Source organism: Poecilia formosa, unplaced genomic scaffold (genome assembly GCF_000485575.1).
Source record: "Poecilia formosa unplaced genomic scaffold, Poecilia_formosa-5.1.2 Scaffold184, whole genome shotgun sequence".
NCBI lineage: Eukaryota > Metazoa > Chordata > Actinopteri > Cyprinodontiformes > Poeciliidae > Poecilia > Poecilia formosa.
Window position 1 is genome coordinate 880,635 of NW_006800123.1, and position 13,001 is coordinate 893,635.

The 13,001-nt window shown below is 39.7% G+C and overlaps 1 protein-coding gene across 4 annotated transcripts in view; it reads left to right on the forward strand.

The window, feature by feature from the left end:
- Positions 1 to 13,001, forward strand: part of cdh19 (cadherin 19, type 2) — a 119,989-nt gene that overhangs the window by 89,924 nt on the left and 17,064 nt on the right. For 2 of the 4 annotated variants that reach the window (XM_016678528.1, XM_016678529.1), the window contains exons 1-6: positions 690 to 839; positions 5,410 to 5,785; positions 5,906 to 6,200; positions 7,541 to 7,660; positions 9,508 to 9,675; positions 11,504 to 11,694. In XM_016678528.1, the coding sequence (XP_016534014.1) occupies positions 5,540 to 5,785; positions 5,906 to 6,200; positions 7,541 to 7,660; positions 9,508 to 9,675; positions 11,504 to 11,694 (1,020 nt within the window). In that variant the 5' untranslated portion in view covers positions 690 to 839; positions 5,410 to 5,539. The other 2 variants (XM_016678526.1, XM_016678527.1) reach the window with 2 other exon arrangements.

Sequence of the window (13,001 nt, forward strand, 5' to 3'; positions counted from 1 at the left end):
TAATTTAGCAGATTTTACAATAAAGAACATTGTTTTCCCACTATAGTGGATCATCTACATAATGTTTGACGAGGAAAAGTTGATAGTAAGTTTTGGACCAACTTGCTGAAACAAATTAAACATCGATGCAGTTTTATAGTGTATGGATTAATACGTTTCATTCTTTTTCCATTTGTTCTGATGATGTAGGACAAATTGGAAGGACAAACATTTCTGGATTACGTTCACAACCGTCACTCACAGGAGGAGGCGGCGGCGGAGGGGCCTTCACTGTTTAAATAGAACCAGATTCGAAAGAAGTGTGGAAGAACAGCATGCTCCCTCCGCTTGAATGTCAAAAAACAGATTGTTGGTGTCCTATCACTAGCAAGAACGGTGACCTTACAGTGGATGAAATACCATCTGCTCAGTGCTCCAGCTCAACTCTAATAAGCACAGGATTGTTCACAAAGACGAGACAGAAAAAAACCAAGAAAAAAAAACAGATAAAAAACCATTTGTACGTCTGGGCTGGGGCTATCTGAATGTCAATGAAGGCCCCGAGTGTTCTGCAGTGTTCAGATTGGAGTCTCAGACAATAGAGCCTGTGTTTGTTCTTCCTCAGAAAGTTGGAGGAGGACAGAGAAGGGGGGAGAAGAAGAAAAGGCGAGGTTGTCAGTTGAAGGGATTACGCATTGTAAGAAGTATGATCATTCGTCTCTGTTTCTGTGTCGAGTGAATTTCTTTTTATGTACCAGGATCTTTAGTTAAGCTGGTTGTTTTTCCTTAAACCCAGTAGTGATCTCTGTTGGAGGCAGCCGGGACCAGTGACTTGGCGGACAGAAGAATCACACAAACAGGTGGGTGTGGCGACGCAGTCAAACTTGGTTTCAGATATTTTATTAGTGCAACGGCAGAAAAGCAGGAATACCTTTTAGCCTGACAAGATTTTAGATGAGTCCCTTTTTTGTTTTTTTTAAAGTGACAAATTTAGCTATTTCTGCTGTTTAAACTTGGTTGGTTTATGTTGTTTTCCAAAATTATTGAAAAGATTTAGCCCTTCGCCTTTTCTCACCACAAAAGTTTGGAAATATCTCAGTCAGTTAGCCATTCACATGTCCAGACTAATTCTTTTCATCTTCATTTCAACTTTAAGTTGCTACTTTCGGTACTTTCTAGATGAAATTAAAATTGCCTTTGCAATCACAATTCACTCTAATATTCAGTGAGATTATATATTGTTTGACAACAATAACAAAAATGTAACTAATATTGTTAATACTCCAGCTAATTGCTTATTGGCTACAGTTACCAACATTTGTCTTTAAAATATTAAAGTAACCACAGTTTGCTTTAGTTGCAGCCGTACAACTTCATAAGTATGAAAAGATCCTCAATATGGTGAAATGTTACACAACTCAGCCCACAATGTAGCATCTATCCTGTACAATTCAAGTGAAGAACGATGAAAATTATGAGAGGAAGAAAAAATAAACAAAACAAAGTACCTCTGTCGCTACATATGGTTAATATTTTGTTTAAAAAGACAACAAAGAAAAACCCTCATTTGTTTATATTCATGACTGAGTCTTCTTAAGTACAGTCCGAACAAAATTATAGCAAATTTGATCAAATAAATATAATTTTGTATTCCAAATGAACTAATTGCAAAAACTCCAAGTGTCCAACTTGCTGTAAGTTTTTCTTAAATATATATATTTTCTCAACAAATTCCATTTTCCAAACAGGTTGATTATTTTATTTTTTGGCAGACTGTTTTTTTTTTTTTTTTTTGAGACTTTATTACATTTGAGACATGCACATCAGAACAACAATGCTGGTGAGAACTTGAGCAGAAATTGCAACGTCTACCTGAAGCTTGTGTCACAAATGGTCATTCGTTGCATCAGTGAAGTACAGGCAGACTATTTTTCACTAATCACAGAGCACTTTATTCCTTCCACGGGGTGCTGGTTTGTTAGGTCTCAAAGCTCCTGCTCACAGACATTTTTCTAGCGTTCCTCCACCTCGCTGAATGATTTTACCTTTGAATCTTCAGGTTATGAACTCAAAAAATACAGCTTTTTTTCTTTCAAATGTATCAATTTTGGTTGTAGAAGTTAATTTTGTTAAAGTAAGCTACAAGCCTGAACACATTTCACAGGGAAAAGTTATAAACATAATGATTTTTACATTTAATAACACATAAAACTCATTACTCAACGAATAACTTAATTTATAAAGTAAAAAAAAAAAGTATCTTCTCTTCATCGTTTAATATCTCAGCTTTCTACTTTTTTATGAAAATACACCAACACAAAATACAGTGAGCTAAATATGGTGCACTCCACTGCATTCTTTATTTAATGATTGAAGACAGCATGTGTTTTATGCTTTTGTAGCCTAATTAAGAGGCAATCAAATGCTGACTTTAATTGAAACCCCTCTAGTCATGGCTTATTCTATGGTCGCAGCATACAAGAACTTAATTGTTTTTTTTTTTTTGTTTGTTTTTTTCCCCCTCAGAAGCAGATAAACAACAGAACGTGGTGCTAATACTTATAAATCTCTGTAAATTTATTATATTTTGCAAAGCAGAAATTATACCTTGTATTTTTAATAAAATTAAACAAAGTCATACATAAATAAGTCACATCGTGACTTGACATCCCTCTGCCTTAGTCTTGGTCCCGATTTAGTAAACACAACCTACATGTCAGTGTCAAAGTTGTTGATTTATGAAGTTAAATGGTAAACTGCGACTCCCCTGACTGACTCCCAAATGACCAAATAAGGATATTTTGTCTGAAAAGCGTGATCTTAAGGAAGTGACAATTAGTAGATGCACTTTTCTTTAACAATTTCAAGTAGCAGGAAACAAATCACACTAGTAAGTCTTTATGTAGTGCACAGTAAAAACACCTTTAAAACATTTTCTTTTGTGAAATTTAATCTCAATATAACTCCAGCTGTTCTGAGAATGCCTCAGAGGTTTAGTGGACATTAGTGAACAAACAGCATCCTGAAGTAATAGAGCACTGAAAATACTGGATAAGTTAAATTACATTAATGTAGATAGGATGATTTCCTTTCTGTCAGCAAACACATTTTGTCGAACACTTAAAGAATCTAAAATTCTAAGCTTGTCATTTCAAAATAACACGATTTACTGAAACAAAACTTTCTATCCGTCCATTTGCACCAATTTTATTTTGGTGAATCGGAGAAACGGAGGTAGCAGATTGAAGTTTGTGGTTGTAACGTGAAAAAAAATGGAACAAGTCAGAATGACTGATTCTTTTAAAGCAACATAATTTATGCTCTTTTCAGTTGGACATCTTGCTAGAGCATTAATGTATTAATTCAGGCAGCAACAGGAATTGATATTAATGTGTCATCCACAATGTCAAAAGACGGACTCCGTTTCATTATTGCCTTGCTTCGATGTACAACGTCTAAATGCGTTGGCACTTTAGGATACCTTTTAATGGCATCCTGGAACCATTCCTACAAAAGAGCTGCGTTTTATGAGCTAGAAGACGTATGGAGAAATGATGGGACAGTCTCAGCGCATCTACTGCCTAACATGGTGAGACTGCAGCTCATTGTCATTCTGTCATGTGGCAGAGCATCAGCGCAGCTCGGTACATATGGGCTGCAAGAGGCTGGCTGGAAATGGGAGGAAGGCCTATTAGATTTAATGAATGGCTGTCAAGCACAGGCCACTCTACATGTTCCATGTGTCATGTACAATGAGGATTTCTTTAAAATGGAGAAAATATACCATTTAGTCCAATGAGTCTCTCTAGTTTTAGGTCCTCAGAGGTTTTTTTTTCCAGAACACTTTAACACATGTAAGTGCTGATATGCTTGTATAAAAGCCTCTATCTACAAAATGAGCTTTAAAACCACGCTTTGGTTTAGCTGCTCTTGTTATCAAGTACTATAAGCATGGCTGTCACACACACACACACACACACACACACACCCCCACACACACACACACACACACACACACAAAACATGTTTTCACCATACTCATGCCTCACATTTCCCTTTTCCAGACCCTGACCTAAGCTTCTCTGGCTTTATTTATCCACAGTTTCATCACTTACTTTCAAAATGCCCCATCTTGTTAAGCTGACAGCCAAACATCTCTTGACCTGTGCACTATTTCAGCCCACAGAAGCGTTTTGAAACCGATTCCTTGGTTTGTTGGCAGTTGCTTGGTGTAGCATCATTGAGGGGCTGTTGTCTGGGTGTTGCCTCGAGACGTTCGGTCCAGGCACACGCCTGGCAGCCGCCGTGAAAGACAACAACGCCTCACGATTCACTGGTCACTAATTGGAGTGTCACTCCACAATGCTCAGAGATATGAATACGGCCTGTACAGACGTACGAACGCACAAACAGATGCCCTCATTCGGGTCCTTTTGTGAAATTTCATTTAGGACGAAGTCCTGTATAAGGACAGCTTTTTGCAAATGAATCTTGACAGCTAATTTACATTTACAGGATTAAATATGGGAATTGTGATGTCATAGAGTATTGATGCTGCCACTGTGTTGCTGAAAGGCAGATATTTCACTCACTTCCAACTACCTGTTGTTGTGAGCTGTCAGTTTGAGGTCGACAACGACCAAAGCAAGTGAATTAGCATTTTCCATGATTTACAAAACAAAACAAAAAAAAAAAACAAAGTTGGCTGCGTGTGTTAACATGTGTGTGTTGAACTTGTAAAGGGTTCCCCAGGCCTGTCAGACAACACGTAAATGGAAGTGCCTAACAAATTTGCTGTTGGTCCTGACTTTCATTGTCCTCGCACTCTTGACCCCGATCTCGCTGCACATTATAATTGGTGCATCGATTTGACTCAGAGTTTGTCAGCGGTATATGCGTCTCTGTTTTCCGTGTCCAGGGAGACATTGATCTAATTAGAAGTCTTCATTCGTCAGCTGCAGAGTATAGTGCCATCCTTAAGGAATGATAATCTGCCTTATCATCCCAGACATAAAACACAATACAGGGCATTGTCTAAATGTAAAACAAATCATGGCTTCGCTGACATAGACAAGTTGAGAAGCTTTCTGTAAATTGCACTTTGGTTCCAGCAAACCTTCAGTTTTCTACACACTATGTTAATGATTTTGAGGAACTGTAAAAAGAATCAGTCAACATTTTTGTTCAAGCTATTGCAGGATTTTGCTGTGTTATAATGTAGCTGTGAGTGGGTCATTTTCTGTGAATTAGTACGAACGTTGAATGCTGTTCAGGCGACATTGACTAAAAGTTTGATTTGACAAAGTGGAAAAAAATTCCTAATCATTCAGCTTTGCTGAAAAGAATGTGCTTCCATTCGACAGAAATTTTGTGCACAAACTGAAGTCATTCATTTAGCAGGTTTAATTTAATTGTGACCTGTTATTTCAGTTATGAACCTGCGTACAAACTATATCGGAAGATGGGATGCAGCACTGTCAAGATTGTGATCGACAGCGCTGGCGAATAGAGGATTACCGACACACACAACAACCCCCTTCTTTCCTATCGTTGTTTGACCATGGGAGCTGGAGAGGAAATGCATGCACGGACAGTAAAAATGAGCACCCCGGGGGTGCTGGCTGTGGTGACAGTGTTTTCTATGATTCCCGGCGGGTTACTGAGTGATATAAGAGATACTCAGGGTCTGGAAGGCCAACAGCTGGCCCGGGGCTCCACTGTTCTGCACCATCGCCAAAAGAGGGGCTGGATTTGGAAGCAGCTGTTTGTCCAGGAGGAAGATCCGACTTCTCAAATTATTGGCCAGGTGATGCTTCAAACTGAACGCCCGCCATGTCCTTGACATGGTTATTCCCTTTGAAAACACATGTTTATCATTTTCCTCAGAAAAAGTCTCCCTATACCTTCCTTTCTTCCTTCTCTGTAGGTCAAATCTGACTCTGATCGAGGCAGTTTTACTATCAAGTACGTATTATCAGGAGAAGGTGCTGGAGACGTGTTCAAGATAGACGAGAATTCTGGAGAAATCTGGACTCTGAAGAAGCTGGACCGCGAGAAAAAGGCCTTCTATGTCCTTCAGGCCCAGGCTATAAACACAAGGACCGAGGAGCCAGTGGAGCCCCAGTCTGAGTTCATAATCAAAGTGCAGGACATCAACGACAACGCTCCGCAGTTCCTGAACGAACCTTATGTCTCCAGCATCCCTGAGATGAGCCCAGTAGGTATGTATCGTCTTTGCTGTTGTTCTGAGGTGATGTAAGATGAAAGTAACTTATTTTAATCAAATGATTCAATGTCTTGAAAGATATATTCAACTGTTTCAATTAGAGATTTTCTTTTGAGCTTTTATGTGATAGATCAACGCAAAGAAATATTTGTGGTAAAAAATGAAAAAATTGTGGAAGGACTGAAAGTTTTGGCAAAGAGCTGTACCAGAAAACACCCAACAGTTGTTGCCCAAATTGAACCAAAGAGCGAAGGAAAATAAAACAGTGAGATATAATTAGATTCTTAACTCAAAGAAGAGTCCTGAGTGCGTTTCAGTTAAAAATAATGAGTCCAGCTTGTTTTCAGGTTCTGTGTCTACATCCAGGAAGAAAGAGAAAGATAACCAGTATATTTCCAAACTATAAAGCAGTACAGGTTTGTGTGTTTCATGAATTTTCCATTTACTGGTATGTTTACCGTAACGAGGTTGATCCAACCTTTTAGTTCTGAGATAAAAGGAAAACTGTCTTAAATGAAATCCCAAGTGAAGACCATGAACAAAGAAGCATAGGAGCGTCTGTTATCCGCCCGTCCCCCTTTCCGGAAGTTAAAAGTATTGGATTTTCTATCACAGCTTGGATGCTTTTATTGATAGATTTCTTAAATAAGTTTATTATAACCATTGCACTTTCATGCGAGAAAAAAAAACAAAACAAAAAAAACATTACCATTTCATTTTGTATGTAATCTGATTCTGCTGCATAATACCCCCCAACCCGTAATAAATCACAATGAATTTGACTCAGAGAGGGAAAGTGAAAGGGGAAGGTTGAAGCGAGGGCAGCCGAAAATAGGAAACGCGGCGGTAAAGCCGCGCCTGTGAATGAAAGACAGACCACTCACATGGAAGAAAGAATGAGACAGAGAGCAGGCATGAGCAAGATATCTTAGAAACCAAGGTGAGGGCAAGGATATGGTCAGCTCAGAGAGAGGTGGCAAGTGTGAAAGATAGTGAAATAAAACTGAATCAAGGAGAGAAAACCTGGGGCAATAGGATAGAGAGATGTCCCTACAGGGCTGGAAAGGTTGTCACGCACACCTGCTCTATATTGTGAAAGGCCAACGCGACCCCCCCCCACCACTCCCTTCTCTCTTTTGTCAACATCCCTCCACTAACTCTCCCTCAGACTCGCTCTGCTCTCCGCTTTTTCCATTTCCACTGCCTCCCCCTCCACCTCCTGAGTCAGACAGACAGACCCTGCGGGACTGTGGCATAATCACTTTATTTCCCTGTCGACTGGAACTGCTGCCTGAGTGTACTCTGACTGTGCAATCCGCTCCCTGCCCCCCACAGGGACCACGGTGGCCCAGGTGACAGCCACAGATGCGGATGATCCCATGTTTGGCAACAACGCGAAGCTGATCTACTCCATCCTGCAGGGGGAGCCCTACTTCTCTGTGCAGCCAAAGACGGGTACGGCACTGAACCGACACGCTGTGTGTCCAATTCCTTCCTCTGTTTCTAGAAATTAAGCCTAAAAGGATAAAGATATTAGGAAGGGCAAATTTTCAAAATAAAACTTTAAACTATCAGGAAAAAAGGTTTTTGTTTCACTAATTGCTGGGATTTTTCAGATAATTGCTAAACAGGCCATATTTTAGAAGAGAAATATATTGTAGCAGATTAATGGAAAGCTTGGTGGAAGGATACAGTGTCCTAGAAAATTTTGCCCAGACAGGAGCAGCAGTCATAAAGGTTTTGAAGTGATGCATTTATAGGAATTTGGAAGGAACGCTTGGTGATCCACAGAATAATGTATGCAAGGATGCTAATTGTTGCAGCATGCTGCAACGAAGAGAGTAGAGCCAAAAGTTACTCAAGAAATCGATCGTAGACCTATGCCGCATAGACTGTAGCTGGAGTCAGGACTTCAGGAGCCACCATATGGAGAGGTCATCAGGAAATGGGCTTCAGCTGTTGCTGTTCTTGTGCTAAATCCTCCAGAATCAGGCCTGTCACAATCATCACAGTCATCTTACATGAGATAAGAAAACAGACAGCCTGTTGGTGGTCCACAGACCTCTGACATGTTTCTTTACACTCAGAAGCCCAAGTCATCAAAATGATCAAAAATTATTGCTTGAAATATGCTAAAATATTTCACTCTATTTCTAATAAATCTATATACGATTTTTTTTTTCAGTTTTTGAATTTAATCATAAAAATAAATACACTTTTCAGAGATATTTGACTTTGCTGAAATGCCCCTCCAGATCTCTTTTGACAGGACCAGACTCAATCATCCTCTCATCTTCAAACATGAACGGTGACAAATTTTCCTGCTCTTTCAGTACAAGTGACCTCCTCTAAAATGTGATTCAACAAGTTTTCATGAATACAGGATTCATGCTTTAATACCGGGGTCAGCCACAGCACTTCCCACACACAATGTTGACCTGAGCTGTGAAGAGCTTTAAGGGGGCATTGTTGACGCTGAAGAAATTTTAAATGCAAATTGATGCAGTACATGGGAGGACAAAACCGACTTGTAACAGAGCCCATTGTTATATTTTTTTAAAAAAAAGTAGAGCAGTAGGCAGCAGTTCTCTGTAAACGTCTACATGTCTTTAGGTTTGTTGATGATTTCAGATGTGAGAAATAAGTATCTTTTATTTTAACATTTAAAGATGTCATGGTGGTTTTGAGTGATGTGCTATAGGTGATCACTTATCAGGCAATTCTGCTTAATGCAAATGCCCAAAATAATTTGTATATCAACATTATGACTTTGTTTAAAACTCTCTTGAAAAAGAAGAAAACAAAAAACAATGTTTTCACTCAGTACTGATTGCATTTAATCCATTGGTGTCAAACATTAAACAGTTCAGATGAGTTTTAAAGTGTAGCAGTTAGCTCAGAGGATATTTGGTTTCCGATTAGCTTTTGTAAAGTTTAATGTCACGTTATCATAAAATTACATGCTTACACTGATGGAAAGGATGGCCTTGAAGATACCAACGGGTTCAGTCTAATTCTGAAATTGTTCTTCAGTTCGCTGTTGCCCACAGCCTCCACTCTGGCCAGACAGAAGAACCATTAAGCCATCTCAAAGAGCGCTTAACATTTAATTTTTTTAGCTGATTAAATTCTCGATGACTGTTGTGGATGGCTCTCCAAAGGACTGCTTTGGGCAATCTTTATTTATTTACCTTTAGTTTAACGAAACATATGTAAGAGCCACAGAAATGCACTTAATGAACCAAATACTTAACTTTTTCCGTCCACTCTGTCCATCTCTTCTCCCTCCCTCTGCGCTGCAGGAATCGTTGTGACGTCCTGGGCTGATATGAACCGTGAAGCCAGGGAGGAGTACCTGGTGGTGGTGCAGGTGAAGGACATGCTGGGCCTCAGCGGCGGCTACTCCTCCACCACCACGGTTACCGTTACTCTGACCGACGTGAACGACAACGGGCCCACATTTCAGCAACGTGAGTCACGCACGCGACTCGCGGCTGATGAGAAATTCTGAGGGCCACATGCGTACGTACAAAAAAAAAAAAAAAAGAAAGAAAAAAGTCTGGTAATCAATGAAAGAGTACAAAGTGTTGCAGACATCGAGGAAGTGTTTCATATTGTACCTACCAGGTATTTATTTGATCCCGCTCCTCTGGTTCGGGTGGGCGGCTGTTGCTGCTGGCGCTGCGTTTGACTGTGCACGTCGTGGCTTTCAGCCGGCGGCCCAAAATTAAAAAGCAGACAGTCGAAAGGATGAGATGGGAAAAGCTGCACACATCTGCGTGTGCATACGTACATGTGCCACATGCTGGTTGGATTTAATCATTCACACATGAAAGGACATTCGTCATGACCTTTGGAAACAAACTGAGCCTTCTCAGGGATAAACCTTACTAAACGACTGCAGTGGGAAGAAATCAATTCTGCAGGAAAGAGCCGGCAAGGATTGAGCTTTTAACTATTAATGTCACATCCCAATTCATAGCAGGCGCCGGTGTATCCCACAGATTCTGTGTTTGGTGAAAAAAGCCTCATTAATATTAGATGGCTGCACTTCACTTTGAACTGTGCCCTCTGCATTGTCACATAATTGCAAATTATTATCAGCAGGGCTATTTTTCCACCACCCCAGAAGCAGCTGGTTGCCTGTTGAGTTGCTCCCAGTAGTGCCAGTCCCTCAAAAAGGAGCCGCTCGAAGACACAATCAGATTTTCTCATCTTCTTATTAGAGTTAGGCTGGGATTATATGGGGTTTGCCACAACTTATCTGGGACTCACACAAATTGACTATCTACCTCAGTGTTCTGTCTCTCATATCACTTTAGAAACCTGCAGAATCTCTTTTCTGGCTATTGACAATTTGCAGTCACCTTCTGTAAACAATATGTTGCTGGATAAATACCTTGTTGCATTTCACAGTAGCTTTCAAAAGCATTCATACCCCGCGATCTTTTATTACTTTTTCATGTTACGACCACAGGTTTTCTAATGTGGATGAAGGCATTCTAATACATCAACAGCCCTGATCTAAATCATTCTGTTGTAGCTCTGTCTGTAAGCTTATTGCTGTTGTGCTGATGGAGAGTGAACCTGCATCCCTGTCAAAGTCTTTTTCTAGGATTGCTCTGCATTTAAGCTCCATCTCTCTTCCCATTAACTGTGATAAACTGTGATATGCTGGAGAAAAGCATTCCCAGATAATAATGCTGCCACCACTGTATTTCACTATGAGAATGTTCAAGGTGAGCTGGCTGTTTTATCATTTCTCCACGCATCGTGTTTTGCATGTAGGCTAGAAATGTAACGTTTTTTCTTGTCTGCCCAAAGCATCTTCTTCCATATTTGCTGTATCCGTTACATGACTTGAGGCATTTTTGCAAACTGAACTTCCGACTAATTTTTTTTAAACGACACAATATTAGAAGGTCTTATGCAGGCAATGCTCCATGTACATTGTACATACTAGTATTGCAAATGTCACTATGTATGGTGTGGCCCCACTTTCAACAATGACATTCTTTTTTGTCAGTTTTTCATAAAGCCCAGTCTTATGGCAAGAACCACATGTACTGCAGTTTCTTCTGAGTTTTTAGAACCTCTTGGTGGTGTCACTATTTTCTGAAAACTATGCATGACTTTCTTTAATCTTCACACCCATGTGCAATTTTGTCTTGGACATTCTTACAAAAACCTTAAAGTACAATGAAGTTTGTTGTTGTGATAAAATGTGGCCAATCCGTTATATGCTGACTTTCACTTCCAAAGGCATTAAATAACACTAAACTTCTCCTCTTTCCGTAGATGTGTACACCTTTGCTTTGCCTGAAAATGCAGCCATTGGGACCACAGTGGGTAGAATCATGGCAGAAGATGGAGACATTGGCAGTAACGCCAAAATGACATACCGCCTGGAAGATGACCTGAACGAAAGCTCCACTTTTAAGATTGAAACAGACCCAGTGACACAGGAAGGAGTAATCCTTCTGGCCATGGTACATACAGTATATGTGCAATTTGCTTTACATTCACAGAGAGATCTCAAAAGAACTTTATCTAATGAAAACCTTTCAGATTTTTAGCCACTCATTTCATAAAGGAAACTCATATATTTTATAGATTAGTTACACATGGAGTGAAATATGTCCTCCTTTTACTCCTGCCTGACATGGAGGTGACCAGCCTGTGGTTCTGCTGAGGTGTAACAGAAGCCCAGGCTGCTTTGATAGCAACTGTTAGCTCATCTGCATTGCTTGGTCTGCTTGTTGATCTGCTTGTTGATCTAGACAGAGAGAACACTTAGAGGTTGAAGAAACCTTAGCAGATGTTTTGAGTTTATTTGCTGATATGGGTGCGGCGCCATGAGTTCACAATCTTTTACTTCTTTTTGCATGATTCTAATTCTCTCAAACTGGGTTTGGGGTTTTTATAACCTGTAAACATCAAAATTACAAGAAATAATGGTTTGATCTACATACTATGAGTTTTACTTTGTGAAATGACAGACAAACATATTGAACTTGTTCATGACATTCTGCTTTGTTTTTATAACTGCCTGAAATCTGAGTGGCTAGGTTTACTTATCTTAATCTGCTGTGCTTAAATTGCTCTTGCAAGGTGGTTGGGGCGCTCAGCAGTCATTCATCCAGTGGCCCGCTGTGTTTTTGAGTAAAAAAATGTTTAAAGCTGACAGGAAATTTGAAAAGATCACTTGATAATTATGTGTTATTGGAATATTGGGAAGATTAATATCTGAACACCAACTATAAAATCTTACAAAAATGCAAAAGTTTAAACAAACTTAAATAAGTAATGCTAAGCCTGGTGGGGGCACAAGTAAAGCCTGGTGGCCCGCCAGGCTTATAATCCACTGGGGGAAGGAAGCCCTGCTCTCGTAGATCAGCTGTGGTCATAGCATTTCTTTTTCATGGTTTCATGGTTGAAATAAGTATCTTTGCTGTACATATATGTTTACAGTATGCCAGTTATCTTCCTATGGAAAATATGTTTTACTCCTTCTTTTATTTTTCTTTGTCTGAAAGTGACTGTGACTTTAAGAAAAAAGAAACATTCTGTAAATTCACTGAATAGTTGGTTGCCCTTTACACTGGATTTAGACTGCCATAAGGTCTGTAATGCCTCCAGAACTGTTCAAACAAGTGTCCATTGGGTTAAAATTGAAAACTTATGTTTAGGTTTGAAGGCAACTGTGACACCACCTATATTACATCTGCCCTAGGATGCTCTCTGATATCTCTGTCACACTATCCTTTTTGTATTCCAGTGGTGTAGAAATACATAT